Source organism: Rhagoletis pomonella, unplaced genomic scaffold, assembly GCF_013731165.1.
Source record: "Rhagoletis pomonella isolate Grant_MI unplaced genomic scaffold, Rhpom_1.0 Rhpom_scaffold_00016, whole genome shotgun sequence".
Lineage (NCBI taxonomy): Eukaryota > Metazoa > Arthropoda > Insecta > Diptera > Tephritidae > Rhagoletis > Rhagoletis pomonella.
The window spans coordinates 2,164,542-2,190,204 of NW_023458570.1; the positions used below are offsets into that span (position 1 = coordinate 2,164,542).

Below are 25,663 nucleotides of genomic sequence, written 5' to 3' on the forward strand. Positions count from 1 at the left end.
GGCGGAAATAGACGACACGCCATTTCTTTAAATAAAATTAATTGGTGTGTGGACCTTTCTATTAATATCGATGAATTATTTTAATATCTATTGCAAAATTTTATTCAGACAGGACTAAAAAGTAGAAAATAAATAATATAAAAAAAACTTTTTAATATACAACGCTTTTATAAATGGACTAAAAAGTAGAAAATAATACTTCTCAGTCCCATAGAATTTGTTTTGATAACTTTTGATTTTGAAATTTTAGCTAAAGTCATTATAAACAATCTATGAAATTGAAAATGAAAAGCGTGGGGCGCATGTAATACACTTGAATTGATATGAAAAGTAATATATGAATGTATGTATGTGGGTATATGAATAACGACCGCTTAAAATCGATTTCAAAGTTCTACTTTCGCTGTAGAAATTTTAGGTCTACGTTATGTAGTTTGACTATTGTCAATTAAATCGAATGCTTTGTATTGCATGCGCTCCACGTTTTTCATTTTCAATTTCATAGATTGTTTATAATGACTTTTGCTAAAATTTCAAAATCAAAAGTTATCAAAACAAATTCTATGGGACTGAGAAGTATTATTTTCTACTTTTTAGTCCATTTAGAAAAGCGTTGTATATTAAAAAGTTTTTTTTATATTATTTGGTAATAAAGTTTTCCGGTTACGAAATCATCGGTAACGTGCAGAATAGACCTGTTATGGTTACATCTGTATATCTTGGTAACCGCTGCACCAATTTCTTCCAAACTTGGCACAGTTGTTGGTCTTGGTACAGCATACTAAATGGCCGAAAATTTAAAAATCGGACAATAACCACGCCCATATCCCATATAACGGTAATTTTGAGAAATACAAAATCTTCGATAAATCAGTAAATATTAAAGCTAATTTATTCGAAATTGATGGTTGCAACAATTCTTTACCAAGAAATAAATTTTGGAAAATGGGCGTGGCACCGCCCACTTATGATCACATATCTAGATGTATCTCGCTAACGTTTCTAGCAATTTGTACTAAACTCGGTATGGTTATTGTGCTTGCCACATAAAAGCAAACCGTTTAAAATTGTTGAAATCGGACTAAAATTACGGCCGCTTTTCATATAACGGTAAATTTCAGAAATGCTTGAAACTGCAATATTTCGAAATTTAAGGACGCTAATTTACTTAATATTTATACACGCCGGCTTATCATGTAGCGATAGCTTTCGGAAAGGTGGAAAACATATATTTAATACTTTCGCCGGGTATTTAATGTTCGGCTCCGCCCGAACTTAGACTTTCTTACTTGTTTTTTTTTAATATTTTGTCCGATAAAGGTTAGTGAAAAATTATAAAATGAATACATTCTCGATGCCTTCAACAGATAGAAAAGCAAAAATACAAACTTCCGTTTCAAATACGAAACTCTTAGGTGAGGTGGAGCTTGAGGGTAAAAGAAACTATCTTAAAACTCTTAACATCCGCTAATATACGTTTCTTGGTCGGGTGGGTTTATTTACATACATACATACATATGTATATACGTACAGTCTAAGATTTTCAATAATTACCACTAAATAAATAGTTTAGCTTAGACCGCAAACATTTGAACAAATAAAACAGTTTCAGTAAATATTAAAGCTAATTTATTCGAAATTGATGGTTGCAACAATTCTTTACCAAGAAATAAATTTTGGCAAATGGGCGTGGCACCGCCCACTTATGATCACATAGAAGTATCTCGCTAACTGTTCTAGCAATTTGTACTAAACTCGGTTTGGTTATTGTGCTTGCCACATAAAAGCAAACCGTTTAAAATTGTTGAAATCGGACTAAAATTACGGCCGCTTTTCATATAACGGTAAATTTCAGAAATGCTTGAAACTACAATATTTCGAAATTTATGGACGCTAATTTAATTAATACACGCCGGCTTATCATGTAGCGATAGCTTTCGGAAAGGTGGAAAACATATATTTAATACTTTCGCCGGGTATTTAATGTTCGGCTCCGCCCGAACTTAGACTTTCTTACTTGTTTCTTTTAATATTTTGTCCGAGAAAGGTTAGTGAAAAATTATAAAATGAATACATTCTCGATACCTTCAACAGATAGAAAATCAAAAATACAAACTTCCGTTTCAAATACGAAGTTCTTAGGTGAGGTGGAGCTTGAGGGTAAAAGAAACTATCTTAAAACTCTTAACATCCGCTAATATACGTTTCTTGGTATATACGTACGTTTCATATGTATATACGTACAGTCTAAGATTTTCAATAATTACCACTAAATAAATAGTTTAGCTTAGACCGCAAACATTTGAACAAATAAAACAGTTTCCGGCTAAAAATAGTGAAGGGCTTTTCAGAATGTCTAATTCTTCAAGCGTTACATAAAAGGCATCAAGGAATACGAAAAGTCTTGTGTTGATAATCATGTGAAGTGAGACAGTACAAAATGTAAAAAATGGCGTCACTTAGAGGAATACATGCAGCTAAGAAACAAAAGTGAGACAAAATGACACAATATGAAAAAAATTTGCATGCATAAGATCTCAATGCAAAAATGTCAAACATATATAACGCATAAACTAGTACACGTGAAATTAATGTAAAATGAAAAATACTTAAACAATAAAAAAAGGCGACCTACTGAAATCTGAAAATTTCTCAGAATAATGTATGCAAAGGAAAACCATCATATCATCACTAGTGAATGACATATGTAATTTCTTATGTTATTCGGTAAACACATTTCAAAAGTTGCATTGTAATCATCGGGACCAAACCAATAACTTTGTCTTTAATACAACACCCTCCTCATCCTAAAAACGTGTTTTGGCTACTTGCTGTCTACGCTTGAAAATATTTATGTTGTTTGTGTCCATACTATTAAAACACTGTGCTTTGATATTATCATCTCTTGCTCCATGGAGTAGAAGAAAATACCAGCAAAGCTGTCTTCCCTACATTATTTCCCGTTTTTTAGTTATGGTCGATCCATTAAAGATCTTTTGGGTTCTGACAAATAGCACGTATCTGGGTAAGTATCTGAGACAAGAAGCAAGTAAGTGAAGATTCCCTTATATATATCGCACACCTAGATCTAAAAAGCGATCAACTTAAAAAAAGATTTTGGACTTTTTTTTGCATAATCAATTCATAGGACTTACCTCAAATTAGTGCAAATTTTTTGTTATTCTTGATTATGTACACTTACTAAGAAACTACTACTATACCTGTTTCTGTATTCAGGGCTATCACGGAATTCTTCGTAGAAATCTGTTGGTGCAAAGGAAATAAAAGACATTTATGTCTGTGGTCATAAGCAGTAACCGCCTAAGTCGAAAAACCTGAATTCGAGAAAAAACGTTTTACACATTTGGACTGTAATGTTAACCTTATGGGGAAACCAAAATGTGTTCATCCATAACTTTTTAAATAGCCTAGCTGGCGAGATGAGGATTTCACATACACATGGAATGGTAGTTGCAGAATACGATAGCATATATAACTCAATTCTTTCTTAAGTCGACTGAGGCGGTTATTGCTTATGACCACAGATTTATGCCATTTTGCTCACGCTGCCCCATCAGTCGCAATGGACGAGCGAGCAAAGCACTAGACTGCCAATTAAGAGATCCGAGTCCGAGTCGTCGGAGCTTTTTTTCTTTTTTATTTAATTTTTGTTTATCTTTTTTAATAAATATTTTGTTTAGTTTAGATTTTATTCTTTTAAAGAGAAACATATATTTTTAAATTAATTTTTATGATATTAAAGTAATTAGGTTTATTTCCTAATAAATTGTTGTTAACCTTGTATTTCCTCAATTAATAAAAAGTATTAATTCAATAAATAGCGTCTAGCAGATGAATGCGTGTACATATGTACAGTGGCGGTCAAAAATAGATGAATAGTGTTTCGTTTTTAATATTTTTAATGTTTTTCAAGCTAAATTTTTTTTTTATATTTTTTTATAAAAATATGGTTCATGCTTTAACAAAAACTATATAAATCACACTTTCAAACTTCATACAGAACTCAATTCCACAAATTTTATCTAAAATTCGAGCTTTAGAACAAGAATTTTAAGAAATTTTCGGGGTATGCAGTTAACAAGCTTATAAAATTCTAGTAAAATAAGTGCAAGTTTTGAGCGGCTAAAAAATCACATTGATTTTTAATAATTTTTTTTTGTTGACATCGATTTACACTTTTTTCCGTATAAACATGAATTTTATGTGAAAAAATGTGCGCATGATCTTTTGCGATAAAAATAAAAAAAAGTCAAGGCCTGTTTTCCTAAACTTCGCTTTTTATGTGAAAAAAAACCGAAAAAGTCGTCAGCAAAAAAAAAAAATATTAAAAATCAATGCGATTTTTTAGTTTCTCAAAACTTGCACTTATTTGACTAGAATTTTATAAGCTCGTTAACTGCATACCTAAAAAATGTCTAAAAATTCAGGTTAAAAAGCACGAAATTTAGATAAAAATTTATGGAATTTTTCTAAGTTTTGTATAAAGTGTGAAAGTGTGATTTATATAGTTTTTGTTAAAGCATCAACCATATTTTTATAAAAGATATCAAAAGAATTTGAAAAAATTTTAAAAATATTGTAAATATTAGAAACGAAACACCATTCAGCCATTTTTGATCGCCACTGTACATACCAGGGTTGTTGCAAATATTCGCATTCGCATTCGCAACCGCGGAGCTTCCGCATTAATTTTAACATTCGCATTCGCAATAATCAATGCGGAGCTTTTGCGAATGCGAATGTTGTGCAAGGCACCGATAAAACGTATATCTGGCAAACAAAATGACAAATTGTAGCGAATATTTTTTGCCTGTGGTCGTTCGAGTATTTGTTTAACAAAACTGGTCAAATGTCATATTTATCATGGCTGCCATAATCCTCAAACCATCAACCAGGACGCTTATCATCCAAATCAAAAACGAAGATGCAAACGAATATGGTGCCAATATATTCCTTATAAGTACAGTTGCTTTCGCTCTGGCATTGTAGTTTTGTGGTTCAATCCGTAGAGCTGAATGATTGATGGTGATGAAATGCTGAAGTTCTGATTTAATTAATTTTTATCATAAAAGAACAAATTTCTCTTGGCTGTTGGGAAAAATTTTTGTTAACGTTGTCTGGAATGCTTGCCTTACCACAATTAGAAAATCTCAACATATCCTAGAATGCGCTTCATGATCATTTTTGCCATTCTGTATATGCATAACCTGAAGATAATTTAGTTAGACTGTCTTAAGTTAAGCCATTCTAAAAGACTTAACCAATAAGGACTGAAAAAAGTGCTTTCCTGCATGCCTCCTAACAAGGGGTTTCCGATTTACAATTTACTCGAATGTAAGATACCTATCTTTATATTACAGGGGTGTGCAAGGCCGAGGCTAATAAGAGCCACATGTAAACTCTAAATCAGAGGTTCCCAAACTTTTTTTCCTCGTAGACCCCTTTCAAAAATTTACTGGTTTCGGTGGACCCCCTTCTGATACATTTCTAAATATTCCCAAAGCTCGTATAAAATTAAATGTGACAATTAGATCTAACAATGTAAATTTGCATCGCGGGTGAATTCAATAACTAAACTCAGTGTGGCCAAAATAAAAGTAAACTATTTCCTGTGTTCTGTTTATAAAAATAATGTGATTACACACTTGTAGGTTTTTAAAAATAGAGCTCGTAAATACATCAAAATACTCTCTCGCTCGGAAGAGTTATATTTTTTAATAGCACTGCTAGCGCTAGCGCTATTTACATTATCTTCACCATAAACTCATCAAATGTTCAGCTCACTCTTGACTTTGCACGTGGAGTATATGTAAAATAGTTTATTTATCTTAATGGCATCATTTTTATTTTTATCGCTCCGAGCTTTAAAGTGAGGCGAAAAATATTTATCACATTTTTAAAACACAAAACTTAAAACATCAAAGCGGCCAAGATTTTTACGCCACACTTTTAATTCAGAAACTGACAATAGAGAAAATAACGACTTTAAAAAATCGATGGCAAATAACCAAGCAAGCAAGAAACACAAAGGTGCTCCACCGTCTCATCTTCTTCAAGGCAAGACGGGCAAATGGACTTGTCATTTACGCCAATCACAGTCAGGTTTTTGTGCCACTTGAAGTAACCAGTCAGCAGTACAGCAAGTTGTCTGCAGTGTCGACTGCTCAGTGAGAGCAAAAAATTATATAGACCTTGTGAGATTGAAGGCAACATGAGTTTTGCCCACCTGCATCCCCTCGATTCCTATCAGTAATTTCTGAGTTTCTGATGGTGGCTTCGATTGCCGAAGGTGGGAGTGCTAAAACTGGTTGCGGACCGAGGAATGCTTGGTCTGAGCCAACTCTGGCCAAATGATCAGATGTCTCATAACTAGGTACTCCAGAGTGACCTGGCACCCAGAGTAAAACAACCTCTTTTGATTATCGGAAAAATAGTACAATACTATGTATTATAGTACGGTTGGCAACCCTATCCATGGCTTTGAGTTTTGCAATTACCTCAGCCTGGAAGACCGAAGCATATTCCCCTACAGCAAAGCGAAGGTTTTCTCCATTAACCTCGAAAAAGACCCCAGATCATGACTCAGAGCCAGTTTTGGAGCTATCAGTGAAGATTCGACAATGTGTGAGTCCGGTCTCAGCGATGGAATCAAACCAGCATTCAGTCTCAGGGAACTCAACATTATAGAATCTCTCCAACAAAGGTAATTGTGGCATTGAAAAGACACAAGTGCAGTTTTACAAAGCTACCGGTTCTTTTTAGTCTGCCTTTAAGGCTTCCCCACGTATGAAAACACAAAGTGACGGCAAGTGCAGCAGTGCGTCACCACTCAAAATAATTAAAGTTAAATAAAGAGGCTATCAAGCAACCATTTTGGTTCTTTACATCGAAGCTAGATAAATCTTCGTGGACCCCCATTTAAAACTCATGGACCCAAATATCGTTTTCACGTCACCGTGGACCCCAGTTGAGTCTTCCGTAGACCCCTGGGGGTCCACCTGGACGACTTTGGGAAACTCTGCTCTAAATGCTACACAGAGCCACAAAAAAAACAACAAAAACAGAAATTCTATTATACCCGAACGCACTTGTGCATAAGGATACTATAACTTTGTTCACATAACAGGTATTTGTAACAGGCAAAACGAATCGAGATAGATATAGACAAATGTATACATAAATGATAAGAATGAAAAAAAATATAAAATTATTAAGCGGTGACTGTCTGTCCGTCTGTCCGACTGTGCACACGATAACTCGAGTAAAAATTTAGATATCTTAACGAAACTTCGTATGTATACTTCTTTTCGGCGTAGGTCGGATGGTATTGAAAATGGGCAAAATCGGACAATAACCACGCCTACCTCCCATATAACGGTAGTTTTCAGAAATACGAAAACTGCGATGTTTTAGTAACTACTGAAGCTTATTTACTCAGAATTGATATTAATTTTTGGAAAATGGGCGTAGTCACGCCCACTTATGATTACATGTGTATATCTCGGTAACCGCTGCACCAATTTCTCTCAAACTTGGCACGGTTGTTGGGCCTTGGCAAGACATACCTAACGGCTAAAAATTTTTAAAATCGGAGAATAACCATCCCACATCGCATATAACGGAGATTTAGAGAAATACGAAATCTTCGATAAATAAGTAAATACCGAAGCTAATTTATTCAAAATTGATGCTTGCAATAATTCTTACCAAAAATTACGTTTATGATAAAAATTTGGAAAATGGGCGTAACCCTTCCCACTTATGACCACATATGTGAATATCGGTAACTGTTCTATCAATTTGTACCAAACTCGGTATGATTATTGTGCTTGCCACAGAAGATCAAAACGCTGAAAATTATTGAAATTGGATTAAAATTACGTCCACTCTTTATATAACGGTAAGTTTCAGAAATGCTTGAAACTTCGATATTTCGAAATTTAAGGGCGTCAAATCAAATAAATAATCCTTGAAGCCAAAAATCGTTGATAAACTTTTGTTCCTTAACAAAAATATGGACATATTTTAGCAATTCTGATCTCATTTTCAATAAAAATTGTTATGTTTAATTTTTGGACTTTTTTAATCAAAACTATCGATAGTGTCGACGTTTTCGATAGTATCGGTACTATCGACGGTTGTGACTATCGACTATCGAAACTATCGATGGCCACGGCTATCGATAGTTTTCCAGCTCTAAAATTCATCCTCAATTATGTTACATAAAAAAGGGTTTATGAAGTATGCAAACATACATTTAAATAATTTCAAATCGACATATCTTTTTTCAAAATCTGCTTTTAAATGATGTAGTTTTGCGACATAGGGGTCCACTTTATCCTCTTTGACATTTGCAATATTTTTTTCTAGCCATGGAAAAGGATGAAATATTATTTTTTTTATCATTTATAACAAGTAAAAAAGTCTAAATTCCGAATATTAAATACCCGGCACAAGTATTCAATATAGTTATTCCAAACATCATCGATAGAACGTTCAGTTAAATATAATGGGATAAACTTATATGGAGTTATGTGGGCGGCATCACACCCATTTTCCAAAATTCCATAATAATATTACTTCTTTTCAAGAGATTGTTGTTAGTATCAATTTTGGGTAAAATTAGCGTCCTTAAATTTCAAAATATCGAAGTTTGAAGCATTTCTGAAATTTACCGTTACAGAAAAGTGGGCGTAGTTTTGGCCAGATTTCAATAATTTTCAACGTTTTGCCCTCAAATACGTGGCGAGCAAAATAATCATACCGACTTTATTACAAATTGATCGAACGGTTACCGAGGGCAGGGTTACGCCCATTATCCAAAATTTTATCATAAACGTATTTTTTGATAAAGAATTATTGCAAGCATCAATTTTGAATAAATAAGCTTCGGTATTTACTTATTTATCGAATATTTCAAATTTCTCCAAATCTCCGTTACATGGGATGTGGGCGTGGTTATTGTCCGATTTAAAAAAATTTCGGCCGTTTGGTTTGTTTTAGCAAGACCAACACTGTGCCAAGTTTGGGAGAAATTGGTGAAGCATTTCCCAAGATATGCACATGTAATCATAAGTGGGCGTGGTTACGCCCATTTTCAAGAAATTTATAATATTCTTGTTTTTTGCTTAAAGATGATTGTAAATATCAATTTTGAGTAAATAACCTATAGTAGTTACTAAGATATCGCAGCTTTCGTATTTCTGAAAACTACCGTTATATGGGAGGTAGGCGTAGTTATCGTCCGATATTGCCCATTTTCAATACCATCCATCCTACGCTAAAAGAAGTACACATACCAAGTTTCTTTAAGATATCTCAATTTTTACTTGAGTCATCGTGTGTACAGAAGGCGGACGAACGGACAGACAGTCACCGCTTAATCGATTTCTTTTTTCATTCTGATCGTTTATGTAGCGAAGTGTTGCCAAGCCTTGTGCGGCAGTCCCGCGTACAATTCAAGGACTATTTGTTGGTGGCTGGGCGTTCACTACAACGACTTCGCTACTGACGCTTAGCTGTAGGCGACGTCGGCGTTCCGCGGTGCCCTCTGTCGGCGCACTGCCCTCGGTCGGTGCTCTCCCCTGGGCGATGTCGGCGCCCTGCTGATGGAGGACGTCGACGTTGCCGTCACGCGGCTTCACGGTGGACTGTGGAGTGGCAGCGCTCTGCCTCTAAATAGTCAAGCCTTCTACGCAGTGATCGGACTTAAAAAAATTTGTGTGGTAGAATCTGGAAAAAATGGCAGATTTCAAAAAAAATCTCAGGTTTTGGATCAAACTTTGTACACAAATTAAAAAAATTCTGCAAGCTTTCACCTAAATTGAAAACATTTTAATTAGGACCTAAAAGAAAATTAATTTTAGTGTAATAAAGAGCAAGATTGAAGTTGCTAAAAATTGCGTTGAGTTTTGGCAATTTTTTTCCTTGACGTGCAAAGCACTTCCTTCCATATCATGATATTTTTCGAACATATTTTGAAAGATTTCTTCAACCTTGCGGAGTGCGACTACGTTTTCTTTTTATCACATCACGAAGTAGCGAACAAATGTGGCACGTTCCACAAAACGTATCTTGGGATTTGCCGATTTTGACAATTCTCAAGTAAAAGTAAACAACGCTAATACTTTCACAAAAATCGCCGTTTTTTTAACATCTTCGCTATTAATTCTTTTTAAAACTCATATATTTTGCAATTTAACACAATAAAACTACGTTTCCTGTCGAAAAATTTAATATTGAGAAAATTAGCAATTGTACAGTTTATTTCATCCTCCCATTCTGCCTGTTGTTAGTGTTTAGTGTTGGACAATTTTTGCTCTTAAAATTAAGAAAATTATGTCGAGCAAAAATAAAACTACTCAAAAACGCGAATATGTGGTAGATTTCAGACCTAGTGTGGTAGGTGCTCAAGAAAGTGGCAGATCTACCACAATGTGGTAGAAGTCCGATCACTGCTTTTACGGCAGTTCCGTGTACAAGTCAAGGACTATTTGTTGGTAGCTGTGCGTTCACGACCCCAGCTCCGTGCTGACTGACTGCTATGTTGCTGAGTCACCTCCACAGTAAATAAATTAATAAACCTTTTTGAGTACTCCTCGGGGGTAAAATCTGATCAGGGTTGATAATGAGAAGGAGCATGAATTTTGCCGATTCAGAGTTGCACACAAACTTACTGTGGTATGAAAGGGAGCAACAACCGTACTATGGCAGAGTGGCACAGGTAATTTTGTAAAAAAAAAAACACTTTTCTTATAATTATAAGAGATAATTGCTATTTATTTTGCAATATTCCGATATCCAGCGTGTAGCTAGTGGCATCTGAGCCTCACTAAAATCTACTCATCATGTTGGAGCAGCTCCGGGTAATGGACCATTGAATGTGCTGGCTGAACATATGTCCTGAGTTTATACGGTAGCCGTTCATAACAATTACTATTGTGTGTGTGTATGATTCATATTTGTGACATTCTATACATTGATGTTGGGTATTTTTGAGGAGCTCCGGGTAATGGTCTCTCAAACTTAGGTGTGCTCTGGGCGGATGCGCTGGCAGGCTTTGGAGTCTCTATAACTATGCAAACTTTGTTTTGTTTCGGAATAAAGACTTAAATATATTCGGAAATTTATAATTTTCCTTGATAAATTCACAAAATTCACATTTTTCATAAAAATATAATCTTACAATAGATATTTTATTGATTTTAGACTTAAATTTATGAAAACTCCATTCAGTGTTATAATTACGATTTGAATTTCCAGTTTAAAGAAACACAAGCAATAATTATGTACTTTACTATTGATATTATTCTTAATTAAGCATTCATACTATATTTAACCTGCATTTTGTTCATAAATAACATAATTATATATATTTTATCCTCGAAAAGAACTTTTTCTAATCATGAGGCGAAATTCCGCACAGTAAGTGTTGCCGTGCGCGAAAAACGAAAACGCTGCACACAACCCAAAAGTACTCCTCGGGGACCAATTAGTGAAAAACTTCGAAAAGGTTTATTACTGTTTATACTGTGGTCACCTCTTTATAGGTGGTGCTCTTCGTGTTGCTGAGTTGTGTGGCTACATGTTTCTACGGTCTCTCGTGTTGGTTAGCCGTGTTGACGACGTTGCTGTAGTCGTTGTTGTTGGTGTAGAGGTGTGCGTTCGTGTGGGCTAAATTCCACGGATATTTAGTCCTCACAACATTTGTCTATGTCTATCTCGACCACGGTTGCCACACGACAAAAACTTTTCTGACCAGAATTTACAAAAAACGCTACCTAAAAGTTAACAAGTAAAAGACAACGTTTTATTATACTTTAAAAATAAGCCTCGTTTATTCGCCATAAATAAGACATGGGTACAATACATAGTTTTGTTAAAAGAAAACAAAACAAATTGATTTTACATATGAGGCCATTTATTTTTCGGACCAAAAAATGGACCAAATGGTAAAAAATTTACCAATTTTTATTACATCGAGAAACTGAGTGGAGTTTTTTTCCTCTTTTTCAAGAAAATATGCCAATTCAGTTTTTATAACGATTTTTTTTATATTGTATCCAAAGTGCATTACAATTGCATATTATTAACATAATTATATTTAAAGTTCTAAGTTTTTGTTATTTTTTGGCCTTACAATAATTATATTCCACAAATTATATTGAGCTCGAGGCCGTTTTTTAAATGAAAATTTATTGTGGAAAAGCAACAATAATTTGAAAAAATGGTAGAAGTAATAGCTATTTCGGATATCACCACATTTCCTCATCAGACTTTTTTCAGTAGGATTCGAACCGACGATCCCACTGACTCAGCCAGTTGCCTATGCACCGTGCTAAGTACGCCTTGTAAATTATCATTTGCTTTTTTCCACTATCATTTTTGTTATGCCAACAAAATCAAGCGCAGCTATTCCGCTGCAATTCACTTGATCATGTGGTTGTTGGTATTGTTGGTTTTTGCTAATAATTCTATTTTTAGAATGTTTAACTTTTAGGTGTGCTCGTCGTTAAGTTATTTGTTTTTGTTATTTCTTGGCCTTATAATAATTATATTCAACAATTTATATTGAGCTCGAGGCCGTTTTTTAAATGAAAATTTATTGTGGAAAAGCAACACTAATTTGAAAGATATTTGAAGATCAGTGCCAAGGCGAGTTCACACTTTTAGCAAGTGTTGCTAATCGGCCCTATGCTATCGTCATCGTCGCCGATCGTCAGCGCATCAGTAACATGGCTGACGATGGCCTTATCGTCACTTTTATTGACGATGACGATATTCAACATAGGAATATTCATCAACTAAATAGAAAAAATTGAAAACGCGAAACTATTGCATGAAGTGTAAGATAATAACCTAACCAAATTCTTATGAAATGGACCATTTTAAAAAGAATTGGACCAATGGACCAAACGAAAAGAAATGCACCAAAACGGCAACTGTGGATGCTACATATTGGCGTGCCTCGGCTAGTACCATTTCGATTCTGGTAATGCATTTTAAGGTGCATCTCAACTTTTTTTGAAATGTCAGTTAAGATACTCTGGCGCTCAAGGCATACGTAGGGTTCGAACGATACTATCGATATTGAGTAAGCATCGATACTGAGGTTATAAAAATGAGTACTTTAATACTCGATAACTTATTTGGTGATTTTACTCGATAATTTGCTTTGTAGTATCGAATACTTTTAAAAAAACACACTTTTTAAATTTTGTATTCCATTGGCAACCCAACTGTCTTTGCTTATATGGATTACTATCATTCAATTTTGTCCATCACTTAAAATAAACTGTAGTAGTCTGTTGCATAACATAAACCAAATAAGATAAGTTAAAGTTTGGCGACCTTATTCATAAAAAATAAAGTAGGTTCAAAGAGCTTAATAAAATGGCACTTTCATACATTTTTCAGCTTATAAACCTTCTTTATTTTTGATAAATAATGCCTTAAACTTTACGTAAAGTTCACGAAAATGCAGAATTTTTAGAAACTTTTTGGGTATGCAGTTTTGTAACCTATTCAACTTTATGTGTAGCCTACTACCGTTGGCTTCAATTCCAATAATTCAAACTTGCACATTATTATACAAAATTGAATGGGCTACAAAAATGGATACCCACAAAGTTTACAAAAATTCTTAATAAAATTTTAAATTCATGAAAGTATATGTATGTATGTATGTACATTTAACGTTAAAATTACTTCTATCCTGAAAGTAAGTTTTGCAATAGGTTAGGTTAGGTTACACTGGCCGGCTGATGCGCCTTACGTAGACCCATTGGTCCTTTGTAGTGCCAGATGGATCGTGTTACGTGTCGTCGTATAGGACGTCAACGCTTTTTGCGAAGTTCAAGAGAGCCTTAATATCCAGTTTTGAAGCCTCCTCTAGTCCTTTGAACTGCGAAGCTCCGAGATATGTAAGGCGAGTTCTAGCTAAGGCCGGACAGATACAGAGGAGGTGTTCTAACGTCTCACTCATGCCTTCCTCCCTGCACTTCCTGCATGCGTCACTGTTAGTAATGCCCATTCTGCATGCAGAATTAGGCCAACAACTGTCCTGCAATCCCTGCCTGACCGTGTAAGCAAGAAATGGGTGTTTCCTTTGCTGCGATTGTACATGATCTTGGTGGTTTTGCATGTCGCTAAAGCGTTCCATTTCACCCGGATCCGGCACTCAGCTCTTTCGGAAATTTCATTATAGATCGTTTTTAGCGACTTTTGTATTTCCTGTACTGGTCCGCTAGCAAGACGGATGGCACTTTTGGCAATTTCATCAGCTATTTCGTTGCCTAAAATGCCCTTGTGGCCTGGAATCCAGTATATATGCAGCCGTTTACCCTCGGCCACCCTGTCTACTGGTTCCCTGCTTCTAAGAACATTTTCTGACGAAATACGATGTGAGATTATAGCCTTAATCGCAGCCTGGCTATCGACATATATGTTGATATTTTTAGTAGTACGCCCGGCCTTCCTCCATTTTCCCCTTAGCCCAAGCCAACGTTTCCTCCTTTTCCTTCGTCCGGTTGGACTTGCAGCTAAGTCTCTCGTGGACTTTGACCGCCGCCTTGTATATGGCTTTAGCATTCAACCCCTCCTTACTGGGTTTTGCCCTAGGCCTTTTCTTTGATGCCGAACAAGCACCTTTGGCATCCCCCGGAGAGCGTAGCAAGGCTTCTTCCTCTTGGGTAGTAACGGCTTCGATAATAATTTTCTTCGATATGTGGTTAATTATTTTTCTTGAGCGCTGTGTTACCTGATCAACGCGATTGTTACTAGTAATGTTGTCACGGCTACACACAACGCAGGTACAGTTTATCAAATTAGTCTTTTAGTATGACTTTATACACGGAAAATTTACCAAAAGTTACCAAAATTAAAATAAAACAAGTAAGAGCAGCGCTGTCTTCGGCTATACCGAAGACTTCATACCTTTCATGAGCATCTGAAAATTTTACTTTAACAGATTACTGCATTTGCATAAATTTATATATTCACAGCAGGCATAGATAGAGGAGGTACATATATAAAAAATCATATCTAAACAATCAGAGGTATGGAAGATATACCTTATATAGCACCAATCTAAGTGATTTTCACTACTGTGTGATCGGTACGTAAACCGGTAACACAATTTAATGGGTTTAGCTTCCTACATAAAGGAGATACATATATCGCAAAAACTGGTATCTAAACAATCAGTGGTACAAGAGATTATGATTATACAGCATAAATTTTGACGATTTTCTCAGTAGACTTTGAATTATTATTTAAAAAATAGCTTACGAAATTTATCGGTTTTAGCTGTCCAAATAAAGGAGTTTTACAGTAAAACCCCATATCTGAACAATCAGTTGTATGGGGCAATAAACAGGTTATAGTGACCCGATCTTTGTTAATTTTATTGTAAACTTTCTGTTGATAATGAGTGAAAATAGGGCGAAATTTCATGTTTCGAGCTACATAGATGGAGTAGTTATAACAAAAAATCGCATATCTGAACAATCAGTTGTATGGAAGCTATATGTAAAAGTGACCCGATCTTTGTTATTTTCACTGTATATTCTGGTGTTAATGGGTGGAAGTATTGCAAAATTTCATGTTCCTAGGTGCATAAATGGAGGAGTTATAACGAAAATTCTCATAACTGAACAATCAGTTGTATGGGAGATATATGTTATAGTGACCCGATCTTTGTTATTTTCACTGTAAGTATTCTGTTAGTAATGAGTGAAAACTGTGCGAATTTTGATGTGTCTAGCTGTATAAATGAAGAAGTTATGGCAAAAAATCTCATATCTGAACAATCAGTTGTATGGTGGATATAGGTTGTAGCGACCCGCTCTTCGCCATTTTCACTGTAAGCATGTTTTTGATAATGGATGGAAATATTGCGGAATGCCATGTTCCCAGCTGCATAAATGGTGAAGTTATGGCAAAAAATCTCATATCTGAACAATCAGTTGTATGGTGGATATAGGTTGTAGCGACCTGATCTTCGCCATTTTCACTGAAAGTATTCTTTTGATAATAAGTGACAACAGCGCAAAATTTCATGTGTCTAGCTACATAAATAAAGGAGTTATAACGAAAAATCTTATATCTGAACAATCAGTTGTATGAGAGCTATAGGTTATAGTGACCCTATCTTTGTAATTTTTACTCTAAGTTTTCTGTTGATAATGGGTAGAAGTAATACAAAATTTCATGTTCCTAGCTGAATAAATGGAGAAGTTATAACAAAGAATCTCGAATCTGAACAATCGGTTGTATGGAGGCTATAGGTTATAGCGACCCGCTCTTCGCCATTTTCACTGTAAGCATGTTTTTGATAATGGATGGAAATATTGCGGAATGCCATGTTCCCAGCTGCATAAATGGTGAAGTTATAACGAAAAATCTCATATCTGAACAATCAGTTGTATGGGAGCTATATGTTATAGTGGTCCGATTCTTCCGGTTCCGACAAATGATTAATACATTATAAAAATACATCCACCTACCAAATTTTATCCGGATATCTCAAAAACTGAGAGCCTAGATTGCATACAAACAGACGGACATACAGACAGACAGACAGACGGACAGACGGACAGACGGACAGATGGACATGGCTAAATCGACTCAGCTCGCCGTTCTGATCATTTAAGTATGCATTTTAATGGGTCTATCTCTTCTTATTCTGGTACTTACAAACATCGGACCAAAGTTATAATACCATTTCATGCTCATGAAAGGTATAAAAAATGCCAAGTTACCAAGCACTCAAAAAGTTACCTATTTTGGTCACAAGTGACTAAATGTGGCAACCGTGATCTCGACTCGTTTTGCCTGTTACAAACAACCGTTATGTGAACAAAATTATAATATCCTTGTTCACAACTGCGCTCGGGTATAAAAAGATGTAGTTTGGCTTCAAAACTTAAAATAATTTGTTACAAATCAAAAACATTTTTATTCTTTCCTTGTAGTGCCAAATTCAAGTTTTGCAAATGTTCTATCACATCGGTTAAGAACATTAAGTCCGAAAGTCAATTTTCATTCTCCAATAGCGGGTTATGTTCCGATCTCAATTTGCGTATATGTATTTAAATAGAATAAAATAAAATAAAATAAAAACAACACAATGGAAAATAATGTCCAGAAATACATATGTGTTTTAAAAAGTAAAAAGAGCCAAAATGTTCCAAGCAAAGAGAAAGCTCAAAGAACCGCATTTGCCCACCGTTATTATATTACAATTAACATTCAATAAGCATTTCTGTGTTTTCTTGATAAATTTACTGCAAAGAAATTTTATCAAGATTTTGATCAAGTAAAACCTCACTTCCCATTCTATGCCAATATTTATAAAATAAAAAGCTCTACGGTTTCAGTATGGGGGGAACTGATATCATTGTCACATATGAAAAATGTGAATTTAAAAGCAAAAAAGCCATAGTCGAGTAGGTAGAGAAGTCGGCTATAATTCTGTGTGTAGCAGGTTCAAATACCGGTACATAAGAAGTATGATTTTTATGAATTAAGAAACAGATTTAAAAGAACTTCTTCAAAAGGCCTTCTGAAATACGTTGCACAAAAGCCGTTTCCTTGAGTAAAGAAATCAGAAGCCCTTCAATTTGTGCCACTCCATAAAAAAAAATGAAAGGGAAAGGAATGACTTTCAGAAAGGCCTTTTGGAAGAGATTATAGTTCCAAAAATTATCTACTGGATAGTACATATGACCCCTCAGCCGTGCAGCTATTCAGAAGACAAAGAGTTAAGATTTTTATCAAATAAACTAAACAGAAAGGAGGTAAACTCATCAGATAACTATTCAACATTTTATAAAAAAGTTTCGTTGTCGATTTTCAACTACTAACAACAGAAAGCTTAACCTTTCATTTCATAGCAAAAATCTGCTAAAAATTAGATGGGTGTCTGGATTGAACAGGGAACGGATGTTTAGGATCTAAAAACTTATAAAAAAGGCAAACTAAAATAGCGAAATAAGCAGGAAAAGGCACTATAAATCGTAAAAAAGGCAAAAGGCACTAAAAAAGACAAAAACAAAAAAATAGTCAAAATATACATTCATTCTACAAATGTTTATTTTAAAAGTAAAAAGATAAAAGCTATGATTTTGTTTCATTATATGAAAAATTTGTACTTTGAATCTTCGACTATTTTCTCTTTTCTAGTTTTTAACTCACAAAACTTTAACCTCTGTAGTTGACTCCCGTGAAGTTGGCCCCGAACTTTCGACAAATGTGAAATTTTTTAGAGTTCTGGCTAGATTTTAAAGAGTTCTAGGTCCGGGGAATTTCGGGCAGAAATCGAAAAAAACGATTTGGGGGGCCAACTTCACGCGGCCCCCTTCTTTCCAGGAAAAAGAGTTCTGATGCCATATTCCAATGTACGATAAAGAGTTCTAGAGTTCTGAAAGGGGTTTGTAAATAGTTCTGCAAAAAATCCAAAATTTTTTTATTTGAGAAATTTTACCTAATTATGTCACTGTTTACCTCATTTGTTCCTGAGAGTTCTGTTGAGAGTTCTGAGTAGCCCCTCGAGAGTTCTAACTAAAAATCTTATAAAGTTTTTTTGTCTGACCAACAGTATAAGCAAAAAACAAAGGGCGAATATTTATTAAAAAAAATTTAGTTTGTTTTTTCAGAGTTCTGAGTAGCCCCTCGAGAGTTCTAACTAAAAATCTTATAAAGTTTTTTTGTCTGACCAATAGTAAAAAAGTTATAAGCAAAAAATAAAGGGCGAATATTTACTTATAAAAAAATTTAGTTTGTTTTTTCAGAGTTCTGTTGAAAGTCCTGAGTAGCCCTCGAGAGTTCCCTTAAAACTTTTATAAAGTTTTTTTGTCCGACCAATAGTAAAAAAGTTATAAGCAAAAACAAGGGGCGAATTTTTATTAACAAAAAAATTTAGTTTGCTTTTTCAGAGTGCTGTTGAGAGTTCTGAGTAGCCCTTCGAGAGTTCTAACTAAAACTGCTATAAAGTTTTTTTGTCTGACCAATAGTAAAAAAAGTTATAAGCAAAAACAAAGGGCGAAGTTTTACTAACAAAAAAATTTAGTTTGCTTTTTCAGAGTTCTGTTGAGAGTTCTGAGTAGCCCTTCGATAGTTCTAACTAAACTCTAATGAAGTTTTTTTGTCCGACCAATAGTAAAAAAGTTATAAGGTTCAAAGTTATTCTTAAATACCAAATAATAATTTTGGTCAAAATTCAGTGTTTGGAATTTACGCCTTCCTATAATGTTTATGGGTCAATTTTAAACTTTAAAGAAACTATATTTCAACATGAATTCAGTTAACATTTTATTTATCATATGCGGACACTTTATCGGGAAGTGCTGTATGCTTACCGGTTCAAACTTGCACTTAAATACTAAGAAATAATTTGGGTCAATATGATCCAGAAACACTGTGGGTGTATGGAAAAATTATGTCGCCCTCTAGAAAACAAAATAAAATATAAAACTTTTTTTATTTTTTCGAAACCATAGCTGAGTATGTTTTTAACGAGTAGACAACGCCGCAGCTTTTTTAAAATTACCTAACTCTGCAATTAAAGAACTTTTCATGAAAATTGGGTAATTTTGACCCAATTTATGCTGAAGGGTTAAGTCAATAAAAAATTAATAAAAATATTAAAATATAAAGGGATACAAATAAATTCATTATAAAAAAATTAATTCTGAGAGGGTCAAATCGAAAGAAAAATCTAAAAGTTATATCGAATTATGTAACTTTATTATTAATCAGTTTCCATGCTATGTATTCCTAATGAAGTTAGGCGATCATTCTTGGTTCGTGTAACAACAAAAATACTATGGACGTGTAAAAACTAAAACTGCCTGTTTCATGCGTATAAAATATTTTTTAGTTAAGAAGTAAAAAAATCGACAATATCGTCACCTGAGTGGAAGATCGACCTATCTCGGTAGCCAGTTCGAAAACGCGCTATCTCAGAAAACATTTCAAGAATGCCCTATTTCAGGATTTGATTGAAGAACGCCCTACCTCAGAGTTTGTTTGAAGAACGTCCTATCTCAGCTGCCGATTCAAAGCACATCTCAGCTGTATTTTCAGCTGAGATTTGGTGTTTTTGAACCGAATTCTGCGATACGGCGTTCTTCAACCAAATTCGGAGATATGGTGTTTTTCAATAAAATTCTGAAATGGGGCCTTCTTCAGTCACGTTCTGAAGATAGGCGTTCTTGAAATGTTTTCTGAGCTAGGGCTTTTTCGAACTGGCTACGGAGATAGGTCCATCTTCCATTCAGGTCACGATATGGATGGACAAATTTTAAAGCATCATATATATGCTTTTTTTAGATTTCTTCGAACTCAAACAGCGTCTACAATATTTCCGGATTCCTCGCTGGCGTGTTTATTTCACGTACATGATCAAATGTGGTACTACTTTAGTGGGACACGTTTTAGGCTTATAGATAAATCGTCGTACTCTTGCCAAATATATTCGTTTAAAGTAAAAGCTGTATAATGGCCTCCGTTATCGGAATCAGAATTATTTCTATAACGAGCAACTCCCACTAATCTGTAGACTTGGCTGTCGACCGTAACGAATCTAGCGATAGATGAATTCTTTCCTCAAAGCTACTGGGAACACTTTTTTGTAATTTCTGCAAGTTATGATCGCGAGGTCAATCATCAAGTAACATCCGAACTTCCGAGAATTCTCGGTCTGGTTATGACATTTCTTACAAATAGAGAAATCTCTGTTCTCTGATATATTGTCAATGGCTAATTGCATGCGTTCATACCCTTGTTCAAACAACACGTGCGTATCAATCGAAACACATGCATATTTTTTCATTGTGAGTATGTCACATTCGGAACACAAGCGAGTTGCGGAGCTTGATGGAAAAGTGGCAAACAAATTTTCAAAAAGATGGCAAATATTGCACTCTGCATCAAGGCTCAAGAGCTTTGGAGTTGTCATAGTTTTTTTCAAAAAAATATAATGGTTGCAAGATATCAAATCTTTGTTTGTAAAGATTTTTCTTCAATTTTTCTGTGATAAGAATTTCCAAGGCTAAATTAGCTGTAGGAAAGTTTGCCTTAGTCATTGCTGCTTTGAAATGGTCCTCTATCGAGCATGCGTGCATAAACAAAGTCAGCAAAGTATCGAAAGCACACGTGCTTGTTATTAGATATTTGACCCCTTTTATCTTGAGTACAGGAGAACACATTCCATTAGGTATTAAGGGGAAAGTCACGTTTGGAATTTGACGCATAGAGTCCCAGTTCGGTATGTTGCTCAAGTAATTTTTTTTGCGGGCGGGGTATTTCTTGGAATCAAAAGAGTTCTTTACGATTTCAGAATCAGCCGTGGATCTAAGTTTACCAAATTTTATTTCTGATACCGTATCTTCGTGAGGGATTGGAGAAATCGGGAACGAGAAGTTGTTATCTTCTTGAGCATTGTTTATTAAAACAGCAGATGAATAAAGAACTGCTCTGTTATGGGGACTTTCGTCAGATTATTTAATTTAATTTTCTTCGATAATATCATTTACAACGTTTGCACTTGCTGTTGATTGTTCAGAGTTTTCCATTACGCTACTGTTTCCCTCGTCTGAAACACCGTCCGTCAGTGAAAAATCGGTTTTGTCTTGTGCCGCTTGTTCAGCTCTTTGCGTTTTTCCTCTCCAATTTTCTACTACGTTTAAGAAGTCTTGAAAAATGTCCAAGTCTGGTATTTTTCGTTTCAGAGTTGTTCGATCTTTATCCAGCATTGCTTGTGCTAGTTAACTCACCTCACCTTTCAACCAGTCAATGTGTTTAAGCACAAATTTATCGACTCTAAGAGGCAGACGTTCGAAACCGTCCTTTTTCATTTTTGAGAATTGCCTTTCCACAGCAGATGATCGAAAGATTTATTCCAAATTCGGGAAACATTAGGCAAGTCCATAAAGGAAAGAAAGTCATCAAATCTTTAATTGCTTCTGTTGCTTTTTCAGAATAATAAGGATTCAGCTTCAACAAACTTTCATTTTTACATGTTTGTGAGATTTCTTTTGCTTTTTCGCATAAAGATTCTGCCCAGGATTTCAAATTATAATCATTGGAGTCTTCCGATTCTAAAATTGATTCCATTTCATAGTCGCAATAAAACAGGGATGACAACTCTGTGGAATCGATGATATTTTGTGTACCTTTGATGACTTTATCAATGTCTTCCAAATACTTTGAAGAGGGGTAAGTTTTCCCATTCTCATCTGTTTCGATGTGCTCACTTAGAGCTACAACCACGATGGATAAGAGGGTTTTTCGATATCGTGGAAATTCGACATTAGATAAACATGACTGAGAGTACGCAAAGCAAATTGACGAACTCTAGAATTTTGACCTTTCAAGCTTTTCCATCTTGCTATCATAGCCATAAAGTGATTGACGTCAAGCTTGAGACAACAAAGACAACAACAACCCACAAAAGAATTGGCTATTCTAATCAACAACGCTTTTCCAAAATCAGTAATCCCTTGGTCTCGTACCATGCAACCTAATAATTTCAGAAAAAAAAACTTCAAGAATGAAGGATCGTGCCCTTCTGAAACGAGTTGAAAAACTGGACAACTTTTACGACCATTTTCCTCCAAACCTCTGTTATGCACGCACATATATTGATATAAAAAAATGTACTGTGAATTTTTCTGGACTTCGCCATCTTCGTGAAGAAAAGGAATCCTGAACACTATTCCTCCCGTAGCATCAACGATAGCGTCTACCTTATTACGGTGACAAGCTTAATGTAATAACAATTGCTCAGGGGAGAATATATGCAAAAAAAGGGCTCGGAGCCTACAGAATGGATTGTACCCTTATGAGTCCCGTTCATGGCAATTCGCAAATTGTAAATTGGATCTTTGCTTGGTAAATCTAAGCGTTGATCGATTATTTTTTGTTTCGCTTTTCTAAGTACAGGAGCTTTGGGAAAGTAGGGCGGAACATCATCTCCGAAACGAATGTTATGTTGAGCCTGATCATTCAACCATAATGCCGCGGTTTTTTGATTGTCGACTAATTCTGCGGCAACTTGTTGTCTTCTTTGGCCTCGCAACTGTCTTCGTTTAGCATGGAAAACACCCTGCATAATAGGTCAACATGCATTCGAAAATTATGTCTTGCTTTTCGCCAGGTTTTCTCAATGCGACACCAACTAAATTGCCCCCACATTCTTTGCATTTAGCTGAAAATTTAACGAAATATTTCGCGTTATTGCCTTTTCTAACTCGAGCTCTTTTGAACGAGAACGCGCACGGAATTCCATTTTGCTCGTGAAATTTTTCGGCCATTAAATTAGTCCATGCTCCCTTATTCAAATTCCAGGTTTTTTTGTTGGCGGTTTTATAGTCGCCCATTTTTCCGAAGACAAGACTGTTCAGTAGATCCACATTTTTTGTGCTCAAAAAACAAATCAAAATTTTCATCTTCGTCTTCGCTAATAATACAAAAATCCTCCTTATGCTTTTAAAACTCGAGGGTAAAGATTTTTCGCACATGAATATAAAAAACGTGACGATTTTTTGAATTGTTGTGTAAATGTGTTTGGCGGTCATTGGAGATCCGAAATTAGCCATCGCTTCAGAAATTTTCTGATAAACAGGGTTTGACGGTGGTAAAATATTACCATTGTCTGAAACTACTTTATACTCTTTCAAGCCTAAAAACCATTTCAATTCCTCGACGTCATACATTGAAAATATAGAAAACAAGTAAGAAAGTCTAAGTTCGGGCGGAGCCGAACAGTAAATACCCGGCGCAAGTATTAAATATATGTTTTTCCACCTTTCCAAAAGCTGCTGCTAGATGGTAAGCCGGGGTGTATCAATTTTGAGTAAATTAGCGTCCCTAAATTTCAAAATATAGCAGTTTCAAGCATTTCTGAAATTTACCGTTATATGAAAAGCGGCCGTAATTTTAGTCCGATTTCAATAATTTTCAACGATTTGCTTTTATGTGGCAAGCACAATAAAAATACCGAGCTTAGTACAATTTGGTAGAACAGTTACCGATATAAATTGTATATTTAATCATAAGTGGGCGGTGCCACGCCCATTTTCCAAAATTTTTTCACAAACATATTTCCTGGTTAAGAGTTGTTGCAAGCATTAATTTTGAATAAATTAGCTTTAATATTTACTCATTTATCGAAGATTTTGTATTTCTTTAAATTACCGTTATATGGGATGTGGGCGTGGTTACTGTCCGATTTTAAAAATTTTCGGCCAATTGATATGCTGTACCAGGACCAACAACTGTGCCAAGTTTGGAAGAAATTGGTGCAGCGGTTACCAAGATATACACATGTAACCATAAGTGGGCGTGGCTACGCCCATTTGCCAAAATTTTGTAATATTCTTATTTTTCGTCTAAAACTCATTGCAAATATCAATTTTGAGTGAATTATCTTTAGTAGTTACTAAAATATCGCAGTTTTCGTATTTCTTAAAATTACCGTTATATGGGAGGTAGGCGTGGTTATTATCCGATTTCTCCCATTTTCAATACCATCCGTCCCACGCCCAAAAGAAGGTCACGTACCAAGTTTCGTTAAGATATCTCAATTTTTACTCGAGTTATCGTGTGCACAGACGGACGGACGGACGGACGGACGGACGGACGGACGGACAGACAGTCACCGCTTAATCGATTTCTCTTTTCATTCTGATCATTTATGTATACATTTGTCTATATCTATCTCGATTCGTTTTGCCTGTTACAAACAACCGTTATGTGAACAAAGTTATAATACCCTTGTGCACAAGTGCGCTCGGGTATAAAAATCAACTGATGTCATGAATGCTCGTCAGGCGACTGGTATATACTACATTGAAATTTATGCAAGCCCGGTCATTTTCAATCTTTCTTTTATGTACGCACAAAACTGTTAGTGCGCAAAGCAATTTTCTCCGCAAAATTTTTTCCGCAAAAACTAGACTTTAACAACTGCCGTAGTTTTTTCCGGGGCCTCAGATCACTGTTGCCAACTCTATGCTTTTCGCCCTAAATTTAGTGCTTTTCTTTATTGAAAACGCGAAAATTTTTGAGCTTGGTGCTTGGTGCGTTTTTTGGTGCTTTTTTTTAGTTTGAAGACACCAAAACTGTATATCTTAAAAAAAAAATCGAAGCTAAATTAATAGCAATCGAAAATATTTTAGCAACTTTACAAAAATGGAAACAAAGTGATGGCCTAATGAGAGTCGTAAGTGAGGATATGTTTGCCAAGAAATTTTTGACACAAAGAGATTTTTCCTGCTATGTGCTCAAATAAGGCACTTTAAAAAGGGAAATCAAATTTCGTTATATTTCAGGTGTCAAGCAGTCGGAAAGAAAAGTTCTTTATGTTAGTTCACGAGATCATAAGAGACTGCAGTGTAGATTTAAACTACCACATAGTTCATGAAACTGCATTTTTTGTTTTTGCTTTCGTTTGACAGGAATTGTAGAAAAAATTATGCAAAACGAAGAAAAATTTAACATATAAACAGTCAGGAAAATTTTTTAAATTTTTCTTGAATCTAAGCGAGTCGGAAACCCTTTCAGAACTCTAGAACTCTTTGAAATCTAGCCAGAACTCTAAAAAATTTCACATTTGTCGAAAGTTCGGGGGCCAACTTCG

General features: G+C 35.2%; 1 protein-coding gene across 1 annotated transcript in view; it reads left to right on the forward strand.

Moving 5' to 3' along the window:
* Positions 1-25,663, forward strand: part of LOC118749420 (putative neural-cadherin 2) — a 580,827-nt gene that overhangs the window by 172,068 nt on the left and 383,096 nt on the right. The window contains exon 2 of the mRNA XM_036484223.1: positions 2,282-3,025. Coding sequence (XP_036340116.1) covers positions 2,854-3,025 — 172 coding nt within the window. The 5' untranslated portion in view covers positions 2,282-2,853. The remainder of the gene's footprint in view (positions 1-2,281; positions 3,026-25,663) is intronic.